This window comes from Sander vitreus, chromosome 19 (assembly GCF_031162955.1).
Source record: "Sander vitreus isolate 19-12246 chromosome 19, sanVit1, whole genome shotgun sequence".
Lineage (NCBI taxonomy): Eukaryota > Metazoa > Chordata > Actinopteri > Perciformes > Percidae > Sander > Sander vitreus.
This window is the reverse complement of record NC_135873.1, coordinates 757064-777336: the sequence shown is the minus strand read 5'-3', so window position 1 is coordinate 777336 and position 20273 is coordinate 757064. Positions and strand designations below refer to the sequence as shown.

The window sequence follows — 20273 nt, the reverse complement described above, 5'->3', positions numbered from 1 at the left end:
TGTGATCACATTATGGAAGTCTGGTTGTGTTGTACTGTATGGTTTATGTTGCTCTTTGGAATGAAAGGCCTGAGTGAATGTCTTATTGCTGCTGTTATGTTTGTTTTGCCTTCTACATAAATATGGACTGTTTTATTACAATGCTGCTGTGCTTTTGTGTGCTGTTTCATTTTAGACTATTTCCCAAAAGATGAGAAAATGGACAATGCAGAGACAAAGAAGGAAAAAGAATTGGAAAATGTGCCCAATATATTGATGGAACAGGAGAAGGAGCTTGCGCACATGACGAGGAAAATCCAACCACAATGTACAAAGGTAAAAGAGACTGAACATTTTGCAGATGTTTTATATGAACTGAATTCCTATACGTTGTAAAGACAATGCCCAATTTCCTTTTTTGATAAAGCAAAATAGTTGCATAAAAACACCAGTCTTATTGGAGAAAAAATTGCAAAAGAGAGCAAATTCGACAAATATCTTTATGTTTGAATAAAAAGAGGCTTGCGCCCTGCTGGGGACCTTTCATGCATTTCCTTTCATCTCTCTACTTTCAACATACAGTACATTATATTTATTTTGCCAATGTTCATATTCAAAGCTGTTTACAATACGTGCATTCAATCATGTGGGTACAACTGAAAAAGTGCAAGAACCACGCAGGTACATCAACTTCATCAGATATGCTGAACTGCTTCTAGTGCTACATTTAGAAACAACTTTTGTTATCTTATGGAAGATGTGTAGAGTTTATGTTGTCATAATGTCAGTGGGGAGCTCTGTTATACTGACAGTATGAATTGAATTACAAACAATACAAAACATATACACAAATAAAACAAATAAAATATCTTGAATTTCAGGAAAAATCTACTGTAAATCTATATTTGTGTCCCCACTTAGAGGACAAGACATTTAATATATACATTCAATCAGTAAACAGACATAATAAGTTACAGTAGCTCACGTTTTGATTTTAATATTAATTCATTTTGCCCTTTATCTTCATACCAGTTCAATATTTGACATTTCAAAGTTATTTTGTGCCTTTATAATGAAGACAATGTTTTCAGTAAAATGTGTGTAGAAACAAAACATTGTTTTCAGTGCAATGCTTTATAATAAAAACATAAAATGAGCTAAAGTACTGCAGTCCAAACACATTTTGAGCAATACTTTTTGCAAATTGTTCAATGCACCACAAGAGCAAAACAGTGATCATGTTGGATTTGATATTCACAGAACAGGTCTCACTCATTTGTTGAAATTCATGTAACATTCACAATCAGCTGTTTGGTGTATATGACTTGTTGTTTTCATATTTGCAGATCAGAATCCAACTTTCTTCGTGGCTATTTCCTGTTGGTGACAGAGAAATAAAAATTGTGAAAGTTATGCTGTTGTACTGTGGCTGAAAGAGAAAAAAGTTGTGTGGGTTAATAACTACATCATATGGCCAAATGTATGTGGACAACAAAATAAAATGTGTTAACATGATGTTGGTGATCAGATCTGGCTCATCAGAGGTCTTTTTCTACTCCGTTCTAAGGAACCGAGACCTGACAAGTTTTTTCTTTACCCCAAGTGGATTGTAATGCATCAGAGTGTACTTTAACATCACAATAAAAATAATGATCGTCCATCTATTGCGTAGTTGGCTGTAGAATTACTGTTGGTGCAGGAGGTAAAAATAGGACTTCATCTCTGAAGAATACAAAAAGACTTTGTGGTATTCTTGGGCCATTGTATCATATTGCTGCTCTTCAGTGTGTTAAGTAATAGTTTACCATGCAGCTGCTTTCTGTGTTCTCTCTTTGTAAGGGTCTGTTCAGGTTGACCACCTTTTGAATCAGGTCTAATTGTCAGTAGGTCTGATCTGATCAGGTGTCACTGTGCTCGGGTCCCCTTGGGATCACGGCTCTCTCTCTTTAAAAAACAAATGAACTCATGCATGTCAGATCAGGTAGAGTCTATTTCAGACTTGGCCCAACATTTTGGACAGGAAGAGCTCATATGGCATTCAGTTTATCCCAAAGGTCAAGACCAAACCAAACTGAGAAAAACATTTATTTTTAGAGCTGGCTTTATGCATGTTGAAACTGGAAAGGGTCTTTTGCCAGATGCTGTATTAACATTTCCCTTCAGATTCAGATTCAAATAACTTTATTAATCCCCAAAGGGGCAATTCAGTTTTACAGCCAACCCATCCATTAAGGGTTAAACTAACTTAAAAAGTGCATTAGCACGCAATCTATATAATGTAATGTTATAAAATAATACATTAAAATAAACAATAGACAATAAATAAATAGTACTGCAGCAGTCATACATCCCCCTGTATACAGAAGCTTCTCTCTTCCATAACATCCACACGTTTACACATGACCCAATCATTACACACACCCACCCACACACACACACACACACACACACACACACACACACCTGCCAGTGACGGAACAGAGCAACGGAGTGCAAGTTTGTTGCAGCAACAAGTGTTATAACAAGTTTTGTTATAGTTATGTGTTTTCTTTTATGTTGTTCATGTAACAGTCAAATAGTACATAATATCACCGACCTGACTGCATGATAACAAATCCATTACCGAGTACATGATCAGGTTGGCACAGTATTCTGTCTGCTTTCTGGACAACTCAGGTTTTCCAGAGAGAACAGAGATCTTTTAACTGGGTACCAGTGATTTTTGAGCATACCTTAACAATGTCTTTTACGGGTAGTCCATTAAACCAACATATAAAAGAAAATGTTAATAGGCTCTCAATGAAAGCTTGATAAAATGTGCATACAACTCTTTTACAGACCCCAAAAGAGTTAAGCTTCCTCAGTAGGTATATTCTTTGGTTTGCTCGCGTAACGATACTATCGGTGTTCTCACTGAATTTCAGTTGTGAGTCAAACACTGTGCCTAAGTACTTATGTGTTTGGGCTATTTGAACATTTTCATTGTGTATTACACCCGGTTTTGGTTCATCGCGGTGCCTTCTAAAGTCTATGATTAATTCTCTGGTTTTAGACACATTTAAATCAAGGAAGCTGTCATCACACCATCTGACATATTCCCTAAGGGCACTGTTATGGGCCGATTGGTTGCCCTGGAGGAGGGACAACAGGGCTGAGTCATCTGAGAACGTCACCAAGTAGCTGTTCTCCCAAGATGACCTGCAGTTGTCAGTGTATAATATATAAAAAAGCAGGGGGGAGAGCACGCAGCCCTGGGGAGATCCTGTGTTTGATACAATGACGGAGGACATATTTCCATTTACATAGACCTGCTGCCTTCTGTTTGTTAAAAAATGTAGAACTAGTAATAAGATCTGCTCAGGGTAACGTAAAATGTGAGGCTAATCGTTTAATTAATTTTGTTAAAAGCTGAACTAAAGTCAGCAAATGAAATTCTTGCATGTGATGCAGGTTTCTCAAGATGTTATACACCCTGTCAAGAATGAAGAGCTTTGCATCCTCTACATCCTTGCCCGCTTGATATGCAAATTGTAGTGGATCTAATTTATCTACAGTTAGGGGGATGATTGTGTCCTTCAAGATCTTTTCAAAGCATTTCATTACTAGGGAAGTTAGTGCAATTGGTCTGAATTCATTGAGGTTTTTAGGAGATTTAGTTTTGGGGATGGGTATTAGTATTAGTATTAGTCAGGTATATCCCCACTGTCAGCACATTTTTGAAAAAGGCGCAATAGTGCGGTGTACGCCCACAGATGGCGTCAGGACCAGCAGCCTTTTCCTATTTTTGTGTTTTTATGTAGTGTTGTGACTTTTGTTTGTTGTAGTCATCGCGGTGATCTCCAATCCATAGCAGACTGCGTATATTTTTTTTTCATTGAAACTAAATTCTTCGACCAAACCTAAAAAAAAAAGAATCCAGATGGAAGTACACTGAGGTATTTGCCATACAGTGTGTTTGTCAAGGTGTGTGATGAGAGGTGATGTCAGACCTCTCCAGTGTCGCTGTAGAGAAAGATTAGCAGTTGGTCTCCATCGCTCCAGGATTTTGTGATGTTCACCTGGTCAGTGCAGAGATTGTATCTGATATTATTATTTGAAGATCATAAAATAAGATTTAACTCAAGAAGGAAAATACAAAATGTGACAATCACAATTTGAGAAATGAAGACAAACTCACATTGAAAGTCATTCTAGCCTTAAGTACATCACCATAGTTAAATGGACGCATGATGGGTTTTCTGTTATTGACTCGTATATGTAATTCCCAGCCTCTCAGTTGTTGGTCCTGTGTGAGGGAATTCATTCAAGAGAAGATGAAAGTAGACAAAGAAACACTAACAAATCACCCCAGGCAGTCATAGTGTAACAGTATGTGATTCAATTTGTTAAAAAAAATTGGTGGCTCATCGGTTCACTTTTGTTGCAGCAAAACTCAATATTCCTACAGTCTACATTAGTCTACGTTCTGTTTCACCACAATTCATTTATGACCTCATAAGGAGGAGATTCCAGATCGGCCCATCTGAGCTTTCATTTTCTCAAAGGCAGAGCAGGATACCCAGGGCTCGGTTTACACCTATCACCATTTCTAGCCACTGGGGGGCCATAGGCAGGCTGGGGGAACTCATATTAATGTTAAAAAACCTCATAAGGTGACATTTTTCATGCCATGGGACCTTTAACCACGATAGCCTTCCACAACTATAACCTTTCCTTAGCTGCCTTTAGGCAGGACATAAGCTATGCTTGAATGTCCCATTTGGAATACTACTGGATACACTCTGTTAGTGTATAGCTATAAAACACACTGTACATGCTCATGTATTACTCATGCAGTGTTCATCCACACATTAACAACATTACCTCGTTGGAGGCGTTGCAGAGAGAGACTGATTTTCCATTTGGGTCGACCTCATCCAAAGTAAAGCGTCCCTTTGCTGAGTCCTGACTGGTCTGGTCACTGATCTGCCCCCGGGACTTCTCTGGTTCAAGCATTCTGCTTGCCTCCAGCTGAGAGATAGACAACACACGCACATAAACTGTATGTAATGAACTTGCTCTTGGAGTAGATTTTTCCAACATTTCTCACCTGATAGCTACTTTTTTTATTGTTTAATACGTTTGTTTTATGTGTTGGTTTTATTACTTATCTGTTTTAAATGTGATATATGTGCTGGTTTTTACTGGAAAGTGTCTTTGAATACCATGAAAAGTGCTATATAAATAAAATGTTATTATTATTATTATTATTATTATTATTATTATTATTATTATTATTATTATTAATAGACTTCCAGTAGTTGTTGATCTTTTAGCAGTATGTTTGAATTGTAATTTTATTTGCATGTAGCCTATACAACAGCATACAATTAGATGACAGAAGAAAACAGATGTCACACTAGAGATTAAAAGCCATAGGCCTACACATCGGACCAAACTCCAATATAAATATAACTCCCAAACCATGATAATTAATCTTCTGCTCTAACAGCCTCCACTCCTCTGTCTTTCCACCACATGTTTGCTGCAGGTATTTGCTGTCATTCAGACACATGAGCATCAGTGAGGTCCAACACTGATGTTGGTGATCAGGTCTGGTGGTGAACAGTCAACATTAGAAGTCTTCACAGGTTCACTCTTTTCTAAGGAACCAATACTCGACATGGGTCTGTGTGTCAAGGAAAGGCTTGTCCCCAAACTGTTGCCACAGAGTTAGAAGAACACATTTCATTCTATGCTGTGGCATTAAACATTTTTCTTCATTGGAACTACGGGACCTTGACCAAACCCAGAAAAACAGACCCAGAGTGAAAGTACACTAAAGTGTGTGGACATGTGTGTTATACTTTTGGTCATATAGTGCATTTGTTATTGTGTGTGTTCTGAGGTGATGTCAGACCTCTCCAGTGTCGCTGTAGAGAGAGACCAGCAGTTGTTCTCCAGTGCCCCAGGGGTTCTGGTTCCTCCACACCAGGTCAGTGGGGGGATTATCATTGACACCACAACCTGAAGCCCAGATCTGAAAAGAGCAAACCTCACAGATTCATCATACAACTAACCACTAACTACAAGTTAAAATGTCTGTCACTTGAATGAAAAGTAAAAGGTTTCAGGTTGGACTAGGACTGGCTCGTTGCAGCGCCAAAACACAGCATAGAAGAAACAATAATAGTTCTTTTCTATGGTTAAAGCTTTGACAGCCTGCAATGATTTCATGTAGGGTTAGAGGGAGAGAACAACAAAAAGAAGAGAAGAATTCATCAAACACAATCAGGAAAAACTCACAGTGACAGTCTCTCCAGCCTTGAGTATGAATGAAGAGAAAGATCTGTAAATGCTGGCGTTTTCTGTTGTTGATCTGTAAATGTAATTCCCAGTCTTCCAGTGGTTGGTCCTGCAGGATGGAAAGAGAGTGGGAAAGGGAGGATGATACACTAAATATATATTCATATTTAACATTTTGCTAGTTTGCTAGAAGTCTTTGTGGTTTTATTGGGTCATGGCAGCATCACAAACTGCATTGACAACGTGTATATGGATATACTTTGTTAATGTAGATCTCTGAAACTTACAGTAAATGTGCATATAGTACGCACACAGAGTTTGGCCACACACAACAGTATTACCTTGTTGGACTTATTGGTGAGACGGACATATTTGCCCTCTGGGTCGACCTCATTCACAATGATGCGTCCCTCCGAAAATTTGCGTGTCTGTAGCTGATAGAGAGACAACAGACCACACACACACACACACACACACACACACACACACACACACACACACACACACACACACACACACACACATTAAACTTGCTCTCAAATGAGATTTCTCCAGCTAACAGACTGAGAGATGGACATTAATCTTTCAGCAGTCGTTTACTTCAGGAAGTGACAGTCTGACAGATAATTTGAGCAAATCTAAGCTGACCAAACCAGAAAAACAGACCCAGAAAGAACAGAACAAAACAAATGTTGACAGGTGTGTGTGTGTGTGTGTGTGTGTGTGTGTGTGTGTGTGTGTGTGTGTGTGTGTGTTTGAGTCCACATACTTTTGGCTATATTCTGTATTTCTTAACATGTGTGGTGTAAGGTGATGTCAGACCTCTCCACTGCAGCTGTAGAGAGAGACCAGCAGTTGTTCTCCAGTGCCCCAGGGGTTCTGGTTCCTCCACACCAGGTCAGTGGGGGGATTATCATTGACACCACAACCTGAAGCCCAGATCTGAAAAGAGCAAACCTCACAGATTCATCATACAACTAACCACTAACTACAAGTTAAAATGTCTGTCACTTGAATGAAAAGTAAAAGGTTTCAGGTTGGACTAGGACTGGCTCGTTGCAGCGCTAAAAACACAGCATAGAAGAAACAATAATAGTTCTTTTCTATGGTTAAAGCTTTGACAGCCTGCAATGATTTCATGTAGGGTTAGAGGGAGAGAACAACAAAAAGAAGAGAAGAATTCATCAAACACAATCAGGAAAAACTCACAGTGACAGTCTCTCCAGCCTTGAGTGTGAATGAAGAGAAAGATGTGTAAATGCTGGGTTTTCTGTTGTTGATCTGTAAATGAAATTCCCAGCCTTCCAGTGGTTGGTCCTACAGGATGGAAAGAGAGTGGGAAAGGGAGGATGATACACTAAATATATATTCATATTTAACATTTTGCTAGTTTGCTAGAAGTCTTTGTGGTTTTATTGGGTCATGGCAGCATCACAAACTGCATTAATAAAGTGTGTACGGATATACTTTGTTAATGTATATCTCTGAAACTTACAGTAAATGTGCATATAGTACGCACACAGAGTTTGGCCACACACAACAGTATTACCTTGTTGGACTTATTGGTGAGACGGACATATTTGCCCTCTGGGTCGACCTCATTCACAATGATGCGTCCCTCCAAAAATTTGCGTGCCTCTAGCTGATAGAGAGACAACAGACCACACACACACACACACACACACACACACACACACACACACACACACACACATTAAACTTGCTCTCAAATGAGATTTCTCCAGCTAACAGACTGAGAGATGGACATTAATCTTTCAGCAGTCGTTTACTTCAGGAAGTGACAGTCTGACAGATAATTTGAGCAAATCTAAGCTGACCAAACCAGAAAAACAGACCCAGAAAGAACAGAACAAAACAAATGTTGACAGGTGTGTGTGTGTGTGTGTGTGTGTGTGTGTGTGTGTGTGTGTGTGTGTGTATTGGTCCACATACTTTTGGCTATATTCTGTATTTCTTAACATGTGTGGTGTAAGGTGATGTCAGACCTCTCCACTGCAGCTGTAGAGAGAGACCAGCAGTTGTTCTCCAGTGCCCCAGGGGTTCTGGTTCCTCCACACCAGGTCAGTGGGGGGATTATCATTGACACCACAACCTGAAGCCCAGATCTGAAAAGAGCAAACCTCACAGATTCATCATACAACTAACCACTAACCACAAGTTAAAATGTCTGTCACTTACAAAGAAAAAGTTGTAGCTTTTGTTGCATTGCTGAAACACAGCATAAAAGAAAACATGAATTTCTTTTTTTCTTATTTAACTGGAACACAGTTATGGTTGAAGCTTTTGGCAGCATGATATGAGTTTCATATGAAAACGGTCACACAAAGTCTTCATATAGGTTTAAAGAGAGAGTTGGATCAATAGAAATAAACAAAAAAAGAGAAGAATTTATCAAACAGGAAAAACTCACAGTGACAGTCTTTCCAGCCTTGAGTTTGAATGAGTTTGAGAATTTAAACAAGATAGGTTTTCTGTTGTTGACGTGTATATTTAATTCCCAGTCTTTCAGTTCTTGTTCCTGCCGGAGAGAAATTGGGTGAAAAATGGAAGAGGACACAAAAAGACACTTAATAAATGAATGTTTTACTTTGGCTTTTTCCCCAAAACATATTAAGTCTAACCATAGTTGTAATGTAACGAATTACAAATACTTTGTTACTGTACTTAAGTAGAATGTTCATATATCTGTACTTTACTTCGTTATTTATATTATTGGAAACTTCTGCTCCATTACATTTCCCCTCAGCTTCTTCGTTATTCATTACTTACAAGAAATGTAACAACAACTTAAAATTCTGTTTCTGTTTTTCTCTCTGTTGATGTCAGACTTTGAATTTGATGTTTAAGAAGGTGTGGAAACCCTGAATATTATGCTTTACTATGAGGAAGCCACAATAAAGTTCATAATCAAAGTTGTTTTTTTTACTTTAACTTTTACTTCTAATAGTTAACATTTAATATCAGAAAATGCCTTTTGATACTCACGTACACTAAATATCAGATACTTTAAGACTTTTACTCAAGTAATATTCTAAAAGGTGACTTTAACTTCTACCAAAGTCATTTTCTGGTAAGATACTTGTAACGATACTTGTTGTAAGTATTGCTTTCAAGTACTTTATACACAACTGAGTCTAACAGAGTAGGTTGTACAGTATGTGACTCAGTATGCTAGCAATCTTTGTGGTTTTATAAGGTCATGGCATTATCACTATCTGAATTTGAACGGTCAATTAGAATATAACTGGATACACTCTGTTAATGTAAAACAATAAAACATACTGTACATGCTCATATAGTACTCACACAAAGTTTGGCCACACACAACATCATTACCTGTTTGGAAATGTTGCAGAGACGGACATGTTTGCCCTCCAGGTCGACCTCATCCAAAATGATGTGTCTCTTTGCTGAGTCCTGATTGGTCAGAGAGGGGTCCTTCTCCTGGTATGTATTCTGAGAGTTCTGCAGACCTTGTCTTACCTCTAGCTGAAAGAGGCAGGAAGTGACAGTCTGACAGATAATATGAACATATCCAGGTTGGTAGCCACCTTCGACTCCAACCAACCATCATCAACTTCCTAAATTTGCCTTTGATTGACTTTTCACATAAACCTGAACGTGAGGAGAAGGCGGGGCAGTGGGAAATGTGCAACTTTGGAGGCGGGCTTTCAGAATTTCACTGATTGTGTTATAATTTTTGTAGGCTACACATCGTTATGTGGTTCAGGCACAAACACACACAGCACTGACAGACCTGCCTGTCACTCTATGTCTCCTGTCTGAAAAAATAGAGACGAGCAGCGCAGCTTCTTTAGTCCGTGTAGCAGCTTCTGTTGGTTATAATGGAGGTGCTCTGCTGTGCATGTTGCAGCAGAAGTGTCGCGATGCGTGCGTTCTTCATTTATTTCTGCCGTAGTTGCGGATTTCTACCTCTGATGCAGAGCAGCCGCTTCCCTAAACTCTACAAAACCTCTTAGCCCCAGGGCCTAACGGCAGGTTAAGGCGGGCCTGCTTGCAGCCCTGGCCTTTTGCCTTCAAGCCCTCTAAAAATTGACAACACCAAAGGCTAAGTGGCCTTGCCCTTAAAATAGTGAAATTCCAGGCCTGACGCACCATGCATGTACCATTGCATTCCTTTGATTGGCAGATAGATAAGAGATGATAGACAGGTTTCATTATGCCAGAACTACCAACTTTACAAAATCTTTAAAGAAATGTAGGAGCAGTGCCGACAGGATTACTGCTGCCGGCTCCAGGTGGACAGGTGGACAGGTGTGTGTGTCTGTCTGTGTGTGTGTGTGTGTGTGTGTGTGTGTGTGTGTGTGTGTGTGTGTGTGTGTGTATGCGTTTGTGTGTGTGTCCACATACTTTTGGTTATATAGTGCATTTGTAAATGTGTGTGTTGCGAGGTGATGTCAGACCTCTCCAGTGTTGCTGTAGAGGGAGACCAGCAGTTGTTCTCCAGTTCCCCAGAATGTCTGGTTAAACCACACCAGGTCAGTGGAGGAATTATTATTGACACCACAACCTGAAGCCCAGATCTGAAAAAAAAAAGAACTCCACAAATTCACCATACAAGTACAGTAACACTGTCTATCACTAATGACTATGACTAGTTGTTTTCTTTTCTTATTTCACTCAAAGTTATGTTTAAAGCTTTAAAAGCTTGATATGAGATCAGTCACACAATGTCTTCAAAGGTGTAGAGGTATAGTTGGATACAGAGGAATAAATACAAAGAAACAGAGAAGAAACAAATCATTAAACAGTCAGGAAAAACTCACAGTGACAGCTTCTCCAGCTTTGAGTTCGAATGTTTGCATGAATTGGTATTTGAGAGGTTTTCTGTTGTCGACGTGTAAATGTAATTCCCAGCCTCCCAGTGGTATGTCCTGCAGGAGGAAAATTGTTGACATAACTATAGAGGTTTCAAAATCAGAAAAGGATTTATTGCCAAGTAAGTAATACTTACAAAGAATATGCCTATAAATACAGAAACAAATATGTACACTTTTTGTTTGAAGTTTGAATGGCCCTCTGGAATACTGTTTGTTAATGTAAAGAAATACATATACTCACATATTGGTTCAGAGTTCAGCCACACACAACAGCATTACCTTGTTGGACTTATTGCTGAGACGGACATATGTTCCCTTCAGATCGACCTCATCCACAATGATGCGTCCCGTGGCTGAGTCCTGAAAGGATGGGCTGGTCAGGGTGTGATCCTGGTGCTTACTCAGAGCACTTTCATGGTCTTTTATTTGCTTTAACACACACACACACACACACACACACACACACACACACACACACACACACACAAGATTGGCCATTAAAGACATGTAAACAGTCGTTGAGTAACTGCACATATATCCATATCAGTCAGTAATGTCACAAAAGAAATCAATAAAAGACTAGAAACACAATATAGATAAGGTGACTGTCGGGGAGTTAGAGCTAATATGAACAAACAAAAAGGGGTAATATTTTAGTAAATCTTCCCCTCTTTACAGCAGGGAGTGACAGTCTTGTTAAAGAACATAAAGAAATCTGAACTATTCGTGTAAGGAAATAAACATGTTGTCTGTTGATGTATTGTCTGTTTTCTTAATGATTTATTAAGAAAAAAACTTTTGAAATACATCTGAAATGTGGTGCAGCCACTGCTGTGTCCCATTTTACAACATGAGCGACTACCTAAAACATGAGACACAGCAGAATTAAGACTGACAAAAAGCATTGGATTGATGACATCATATAAACGGCTACACCAAACATATTTTATTTTATTGCCATTATTGTTTCACTAGTTAACTGTGGAGGAGAAAAAAAAGTGTGACATGTGGGTTTAGTTTAAAATAGTGTCTATGGGTGATAAAGCTGACAAAGAGCTTGGCCACAGTTCATTAACTATCTGTTTTTAATATTTTACATGTGCAAATGAACTAAAGGTAAAGCAGTGAAACAGAAAAAAAGTCAATAAACATAAAGAAATCATGTGTTAAGACGGTACAAAGAAGAACCTCCTTATTGTTGTCATCCAGCTTCTGTGTCAGGTCTTGTTTCCCAGCTTCCTCTTTCTTCTTCTGCTCTTTCTCACGTATCGACTTGGTAAATATATTCCAGTTAAGCTGAGAGACAGAGAAGAGAGATATGAAAAGCAGCACAATAAGAGACATTTTTCTTTTAAATCATTTGAGTGTAATGTGAGTGAACACAGTGACTAATATGAAAACACTAGGACCATCAAAAACAATGTCAAACAGCCATAAAGAGTAATACAGTCCATTCATTCTCATTCACAATCACTACAAGGTTTATGTAAATTATACAATAAACAACGAGGCATCCTGACTGACCTCAGAGTGTATTATTACACTTATATCAGGATTACTTACCAAAGACTTGGACCAAGCAGCTTTTTCCTTTGGTTGGTACGAAGCAGAAAGAGGTAAAGAGACATGTTCTTGTATTAAAGCAAATCAGTAAATATACAGCACAAAGACACATGAATCAGACTCAAAAGTACTTTAGATACAGCAGAATTAAGAATTCTTAAAAAAAAAAAAGCATTGGATGGATGACATCATATAAACGGCTACACCAAACATATTTTATTTTATTTCCATCATCGTTTCACTAGTTAACTTTGGAAGATAAAGAAACACGTTTGGTGCTGTGTTCACGTGCTGCCTTTCTGCACCATGCACACGCTAATAACTTATAATAATAATATATAATAACCCAAAATGACGTCTGTGCCACCACTACCACTGTGTGCTAGTCACTGGGTGCCTATTTGTTGTTAGAGGACATGAAAAGCTTGGCTTCAGTGCATTCACTATCTGGTTTTTAACAATTTAAAAGTGCATAATTAAAGCAGGGAAACTGAAAACAAACAAATAGATAGAAAGAAATCATATGTCAAGAAGGTACAAATACAAACTTCGTTATTCTTTTCATCCAGCTTCTGGGTCAGGATCTGGACTGGTTTCTCAGCTTCCTCCCTCTTCTGCTGCTCTTCCTTGAGTGTCTTAAGCTGAGACGGGGAAGAGAGATATGAAGAGCAGCACAATAACATGTATCCAATTAAAGGTTAAACCTTCTCTACTCAAGAGCATTATATGTGACTTCAAACTGAAATCAAAGTATTAAAGTAAAGACAAACCTCCGTCTTCTTGGTCTCCAGCTCCTCTTTCAGAGTCTGATTTTCTCTCTCAGCTTCCTCCGTCCTCTGCTGATCCTCCTGGAGCTGCAGAGAGAGAGGAGAGAGATGAACAGTGGGACATGTGGGTCATCATTTAATTAGGGCAGGTTAGTAAAGATACCACACAATGGCACATGTAAAAATGAATCAGAACTCAAGTCTTGTTTTTGCAGCATTTGAACGTAACTGCAATTGAGTAGATCCACTTTTAATTTAACATAAGTATCTATGAGAAGTATATGGAAGGTACATTTTCAGTTTCAGTTTGATAAATACTCTCTACGTCTGCAGTGGTTCAGACTGGTTTCAGCAAATCAACCCTCCCACAGTTTTAACCCCCTCTATTTCAAGACTTACAGACAACAGAAGTTAGTCACTGTCAAAATAAAAACTGTTGAGAATGTCTAACTCTTCTGTTGACCACATCTTTCTTATCAGATGTTGTCCCTGTATTTCTGGTTGATCTCTCTCTTCTGTTATTCTAATCTCCTCTGATGTTTGCTCTCATCCTCATGTGACTGTCTGTCTGAACTGGGCCTCTTCTGTCTCATTTCTCTTCAACCTCTGAATGTGACATAAAATAGGGAAAAGCATAATATGTCCACCTTAAGTAAAGCTTTAATCAGTCTACCCATTTATACTGGAAACACCAGCTCAGTGCTCTGATTTATTTTCTAACCTGAGTGTACTACTTTAACTGGTTTTAACACTGACTGAGCTGATAGTTATGTGTGACATATTATTATAGTAACTGTTAGATTGTAAGGGTCATAAATATCATGGTTTGTTATGAAACATGTATTAAAATGTACTTTTATACATTTTTTGCTTACAGTGGTACATTGTGTTTAACTGTGTGTGTGTGTGTGTGTGTGTGTGTGTGTGTGTGTGTGTGTGTGTACCTTTCTCTTCAGCGTGCTGATCTCTTCATTCATGTTCGTCCGCTGCGTGTTAAGTCCTTGTTCTCTGTCCTTCAGCCAACAGACAGACAGACAGCATCAATAAACAATAGACCAACAACAGCTTCAATTTAATTTAACAATCTAAATATATTTTTTTACTCTATGTAGTTCATGTTAAACATTTAAATACGCTCAAGATGAAATGAAGCAGAAATTTAAACTAAAAACTGAACAAATAAATGGAAATAATATCCATAATAGATGAACCTTTTTTATCTCCAGCTCCTTTTGCAGCTGCTGCCCCTCGTTCTCACTCCTCTGCTTCTCCTCTTTGAGCTCTTTCACTTCAGCTGATAGTTCCTTTACCTGAGAGGACAGACAGATAGACGTTGATTTCAATTCTTTGTAAATCATAATCAGACATAGATGCACATAAATTAATATGGAAATGACTAGAAATGCGCCCCTGACGTCATTCTTTGTCCAATCACAACAGGTAATCCCGCTGCAGACGGAACAAACTTCACCGACTGTGAGGTTGAGGTGCTGAACGCGGAGGTTGAGGCAAGGAAAAATGTTCTGTTTGGAGGTTTGTCATCTCGGATAAGAAATAAAAGAGAGGCAAATGGTGACGGGGCGGTGAATGCACTGAACTATGGCAGAAATTTAAAAAAGGTCTAATGTCAAAGTGGAAATCAACAAAAGAGTAGTTACCAAACAACATGCATGTCCGTGTCAGTCCAAATTACGCACAATAAGCAGTTTTAACCCACTGATGTAATGCCATTGACTAAGTGAAACTGTTTCCAGCGCGAGGGAGACCTGAATCAGGAGGAGGAGAGGGAAGTGAGGCCAGCGTCTCCACGGCCGGGGACAGTGTGCACAGATCCACTGCGCCACGCATGGATGAAATAATTAAAAGGATATTTCACCGCTGGAAAGATGAATATATCTTTAAATTGGGTCATTTAAGTAGCAGAAATGTGAAAGAATTTTAGAAAATGGTGCCTTCTAGACCGAGAAACGCCAGAAAATGTGTTTTTGGCTCATGTGGATGAAAGACACCAAATCCCTTTTTAAATGTATTTTAAAAAAATATTTTAAAATGTATTTGTGTTTGGTTTGGTTTTGATGTGTACATTTACATAAACCAATTTGATCTGATTCTGGACTTGGTCAAATCCCTGTGGATCTGGTCTTGGAAGGATTTTTGTAAGTGACCTGCACACACTACTGTAAGTTTAAATGTGTCTACACTATGTATGGCATAAAGAGTGTGACTTTAAACTGAAATCAGTGTATTTTATTATTAAAGTAAAGACAAACCTCCTTCTTCTTGGTCTCCAGCTCCTCTTTCAGAGTCTGATTTTCTCTCTCAGCTTCCTCCGTCCTCTGCTGATCCTCCTGGAGCTGCAGAGAGAGAGGAGAGAGATGAACAGTGGGACATGTGGGTCATCATTTAATTAGGGCAGGTTAGTAAAGATACCACACAATGGCACATGTAAAAATGAATCATAACTCAAGTCTTGTTTTTGTAGCATGTGACCGTGACTGCACTTGAGTAGATCCACTTTTAATTTAACATAAGTATCTATGAGAAGTATATGGAAGGTACATGTTCAGTTTCAGTTTGATAAATACTCTCTACGTCTGCAGTGGTTCAGACTGGTTTCAGCAAATCAACCCTCCCACAGTTTTAACCCCCTCTATTTCAAGACTTACAGACAACAGAAGTTAGTCACTGTCAAAATAAAAACTGTTGAGAATGTCTAACTCTTCTGTTGACCACATCTTTCTTATCAGATGTTGTTGCTGTATTTCTGGTTGATCTCTCTCTTCTGTTATTCTAATCTCCTCTGATGTTTGCTCTCATCCTCATGTGACTGTCTGTCTGAACTGGGCCTCTTCTGTCTCGTGTCTCAACCTCTGAATGTGACATAAAATAGGGAAAAGCATAATATGTCCACCTTAAGTAAAGCTTTAATCAGTCTACCCATTTATACTGGAAACACCAGCTCAGTGCTCTGATTTATTTTCTAACCTGAGTGTACTACTTTAACTGGTTTTAACACTGACTGAGCTGATAGTTATGTGTGACATATTATTATAGTAATTGTTAGATTGTAAGGGTCATAAATATCATGGTTTGTTATGAAACATGTATTAAAATGTACTTTTATACATGTTTTTGCTTACAGTGGTACATTGTGTTTAACTGTGTGTGTGTGTGTGTGTGTGTGTGTGTACCTTTCTCTTCAGCGTGCTGATCTCTTCATTCATGTTCTTCCACTGCGCGTTAAGTCCTTGTTCTCTGTCCTTCAGCCAACAGACAGACAGACAGCATCAATAAACAATAGACCAACAACAGCTTCAATTTAATTTAACAATCTAAACATATTTTTTTACTCTATGTAGTTCATGTTAAACATTTAAATACGCTCAAGATGAAATGAAGCAGAAATTTAAACTAAAAACTGAACAAATAAATGGAAATAATATCCATAATAGATGAACCTTTTTTATCTCCAGCTCCTTTTGCAGCTGCTGCTGCTCGTTCTCACTCCTCTGCTTCTCCTCTTTGAGCTCCTTCACTTCAGCTGATAGTTCCTTTACCTGAGAGGACAGACAGATAGACGTTGATTTCAATTCTTCTGTCTCGTTTCTCTTCAACCTCTGAACGTCCCAACATCAGTTAAAGTAATCTAGTTAAAGTTAGTTGTTTTAGCTGTTTTTGTACTCTTCTTACTTCCTTTGGAAACACAGATCCTGTTTCTTGATGTAATCATGTTCTATCCTTCTAGCTCAGATCAAACTTTACTTTACCTGCTTTAGTTTTCTTCTCTTCCTGAAAGTCCTTCCTGTTTCTTTACTTACAAGTTTGATCTTCTTTCCCGTTTCTCCTGTCAAAGCCTCGGTTTCTTCTGCAGTGACAGACGGATCATTTGTTCTGTTTTCTGCTTTATCAGGTTCATCCCTGTGTCTTATCTTCACGTCTGTGTAAAAAAGAAGGCAGTAGTGTTAAAATACATTTACTTTAGTTTTTGGAAATTCACAGCATATGAGACATTTGAGTCTAAAATGAGGTATAAACACCCAAATTTGACTGATTGTCAGAAAAAAGAAGACAAACCACCACATGTTTAGTAACTACATTACTTTTAAAACACTGACATTTCAGTCAAATAACATTAAATATACATATTATCACTAGTTCCCCTAAACATCAGAATTGTTTGACATTTGTGACTTACTGGTTTTGTTTTGTCTCCATTTCCACACATAAAAGAGAAGCAGGATGATGCAAACAGACAAACTAACAGCCAAGCCAGTGATGATGGAAGAAGAACTGGACTGGACCTCAAAGAAATCATCTGAAATTATAAATCACAGAATATCATGACATTTTTAGAAAACTAGAGCTCATCTTTTTGAAACTAAAAAGTTAACTATTATAACAAATGTTCAGGTTTACCTGACATAAGGATTTCTGTCTCTCTGGTCTGGTTGATGTTCTTCTGCTGGACTCTACAGGTGAAGCTGTTGCTGGGTCTCTTCTCCACAGTCACTCTGCTGCTGACAGTATAGAGATCATCAGGACCTCTGACTGTCTCTGTAGGTCCAGCAGAGAGGAGGTTTCCCTCACTGTCCAGCCACAACACCTCAGGCTCTGGATACCAGCCTTTAGACTCACACTGTAGAACCACTCCAGCACTGAGTCTGTCAATACTCACTATGGCAGGTGAGGAGACAGCACCTGATAATCAACAAAAGGAAAAACAAATGACAGTGCTGTATATCTCTCTAATGACTTAAGTGTTGAATTCTAAACCTTCAATGGCCAGAATGGTGCGTTAGGAATAAACACTGTTCAAACCATGTTAATCCTACTAAAATCCTTTACTGGCAACAGTGTCTCACTCCCAGTGCATCAAAAACCGACGCTTGGTCAGGAGCTTTTGGCGTTAGATACTGACGCAAAACCTGTCCTTTAGCGTCTCAGTCAGACGCAGGGGGCTTTCAATTAATTCCAATATTACATATATAGTTCATACTACTCACTATCCTTGTCACAGCGCCATGGTCGATCACCTTCTCTGCCCGGTGAGTTCCATACAGATGCTAAAGGGTGCCTTTTGCATTGGTATGCGACGCTGAGAGCCACTGACCAATCGTCAGTATTTAACGACTTCAGAATGAGAATGTGTTCTTACTTGAAGTGTGAAGATTGAGCGAAACATGCACTTACCAACATCTAGTTGAACAAAAGATCACCTGTCCAGTGCTGGAACAAAACATCGGTATGTTCCCCGATCAGCGAGTTTCACTTTGGACAGTTTCAGTGAAATGTTTCCAAACATCAGCTCATCGACGAACAGCGATGTTCTTCCTTCGAAGGATTTGTGTTTTTTACTCACAAGTTCTTTCCCAGAACGCCACACATGGACAAATCTGGGGTTCAGGTCAGGCCTCATCCACTCCAATTTCAAGTCAGTAGCATCTTCCACAGGCTCCAGTTGACATGGTAAGATGATGTCATTACCAAGTGTTGCTACTATTGATGAGCCAATCAGCTGAGATTGACCTGGAAAAAATATGTTTTTTTAATGTTTCTAAAGGAAGTACATCTAACTATAAAGGCAGGAATCTCTGTATATCTGTCTGTTTGTCCGTCGCATATCTTGAGAAATATTGGGCAAAAGGCCAACCAGCACATCACGTTGAGAGATCTGAACCTGTCAAGATTCCACAACTATATTGCATTTGCAAATTCAAATCTCATCTGGAAGTGCTTACATGAACAGGCTCCTCAGGATCTCTGTGACATGGTGCAACCATTACAGGCCAGGGGATTGTCCACTAGAAACACAATTGCATTGGAACTGTAACATATCCTTTAGAAAAAACACCTTTGACCAGACATCCAGATGGATTTGTCTTGTATGTTTATGTGCTTTATGTATTTTAATATGGCAATGTTAAATGTTTCTTTTTATGACTGTTTAAATGCCCTTCTAGGGATGGGCATTGGAAATAAGCAATAGCTATAAATGCTGTGATGCTGTACATTGGAGATTTGTTGCACAAATGTCTATGTTGTAGCATCTGTCCCTATTCAAAGAAACATGAAATGCAAATGCAAATAGAACCGTTTATCCAATCTACTTCACACTTGGCGGGTGTATTGCTAAGTTTTCAAGAATGCTGCATGCACAGCGCAAATCGGCACAGCACTAGTTTTGTCAACTCAAATAAGACAAAGCGCTAATAACAGAAATTTTTTTGTTTTAGCATAAAAGTTTCAGTGTCACAGGTTGTTGTTTTTCGTCAATATTTTTTGACAGTGTATGAAAAAAACAAAGAGCGACCCTTTTTAATTGTCTTCAAACCAATACATTATTGGGATTCTTTCTTGTTCGAATCCAAAACTCTGTTGATAGTAGATGGTAGACATAGATGGGAAGAATAAAAACTATGGTGGTCACCCCATAGTAGTGACTTATTGGTGACCTAATAGTGACCTATGAAGATTGTAATTGTGTGTAAGTTACCTCTACAGAAGTATGTTAGGAGAAGAGTGAAAACCAAAACACGGAGTGTTCTGAGATGAGGTTTAAGGCACTTTCCGTCTGTGTGGAAAAGCATCATGGAGCTCTGAAAATAGGTAGAAACCCGTGATAACAGTGTTAGTTTCCAGGGACAAATTACTTTGCAATAATTTTGTGTATATATATATATATATATATAGTATAGTAAAATGTTTGCCAAAAATGAAGTTTTTGGCAAAAAAGAAAGAAGTCAATCTGACTGAACTGAACATCACAGGTTTGAACACAAAATACTGCCATCTTCTGCACTCTATAGTAAGTTACACA

General features: G+C 38.6%; 2 protein-coding genes and 1 long non-coding RNA gene across 3 annotated transcripts; all 3 read right to left on the bottom strand.

The window, feature by feature from the left end:
• Window positions 1-872: 872 nt before the first annotated feature.
• LOC144534190 (uncharacterized) lies at window positions 873-11567 on the bottom strand. Its single transcript, XM_078275975.1, has 13 exons — window positions 11406-11567; window positions 11073-11180; window positions 10710-10829; window positions 9622-9774; window positions 8696-8803; window positions 8271-8390; window positions 7814-7906; window positions 7474-7581; window positions 7087-7206; window positions 4843-4989; window positions 4157-4264; window positions 3969-4037; window positions 873-1356 (listed from the first exon to the last, which is right to left on the bottom strand). Exons 2-13 carry the CDS (start codon window positions 11109-11111, stop codon window positions 1327-1329), a joined length of 1215 nt encoding a protein of 404 aa, XP_078132101.1. The 5' UTR covers window positions 11112-11180; window positions 11406-11567; the 3' UTR covers window positions 873-1326.
• On the bottom strand, window positions 5885-6693 carry LOC144533997 (uncharacterized). The gene is made up of 3 exons (XR_013503500.1): window positions 6606-6693; window positions 6265-6373; window positions 5885-5998 (listed from the first exon to the last, which is right to left on the bottom strand). It is a non-coding gene; the product is annotated as an uncharacterized LOC144533997 (long non-coding RNA).
• Window positions 11568-17387: 5820 nt separating the features above from the next.
• LOC144534594 (V-set domain-containing T-cell activation inhibitor 1-like) lies at window positions 17388-18959 on the bottom strand. Its single transcript, XM_078276600.1, has 5 exons — window positions 18673-18959; window positions 18460-18494; window positions 17873-18154; window positions 17719-17771; window positions 17388-17393 (listed from the first exon to the last, which is right to left on the bottom strand). The coding sequence occupies exons 1-5, from the start codon at window positions 18870-18872 to the stop codon at window positions 17388-17390; spliced, it is 576 nt and encodes a 191-aa protein (XP_078132726.1). The 5' UTR covers window positions 18873-18959.
• Window positions 18960-20273: the final 1314 nt, after the last annotated feature.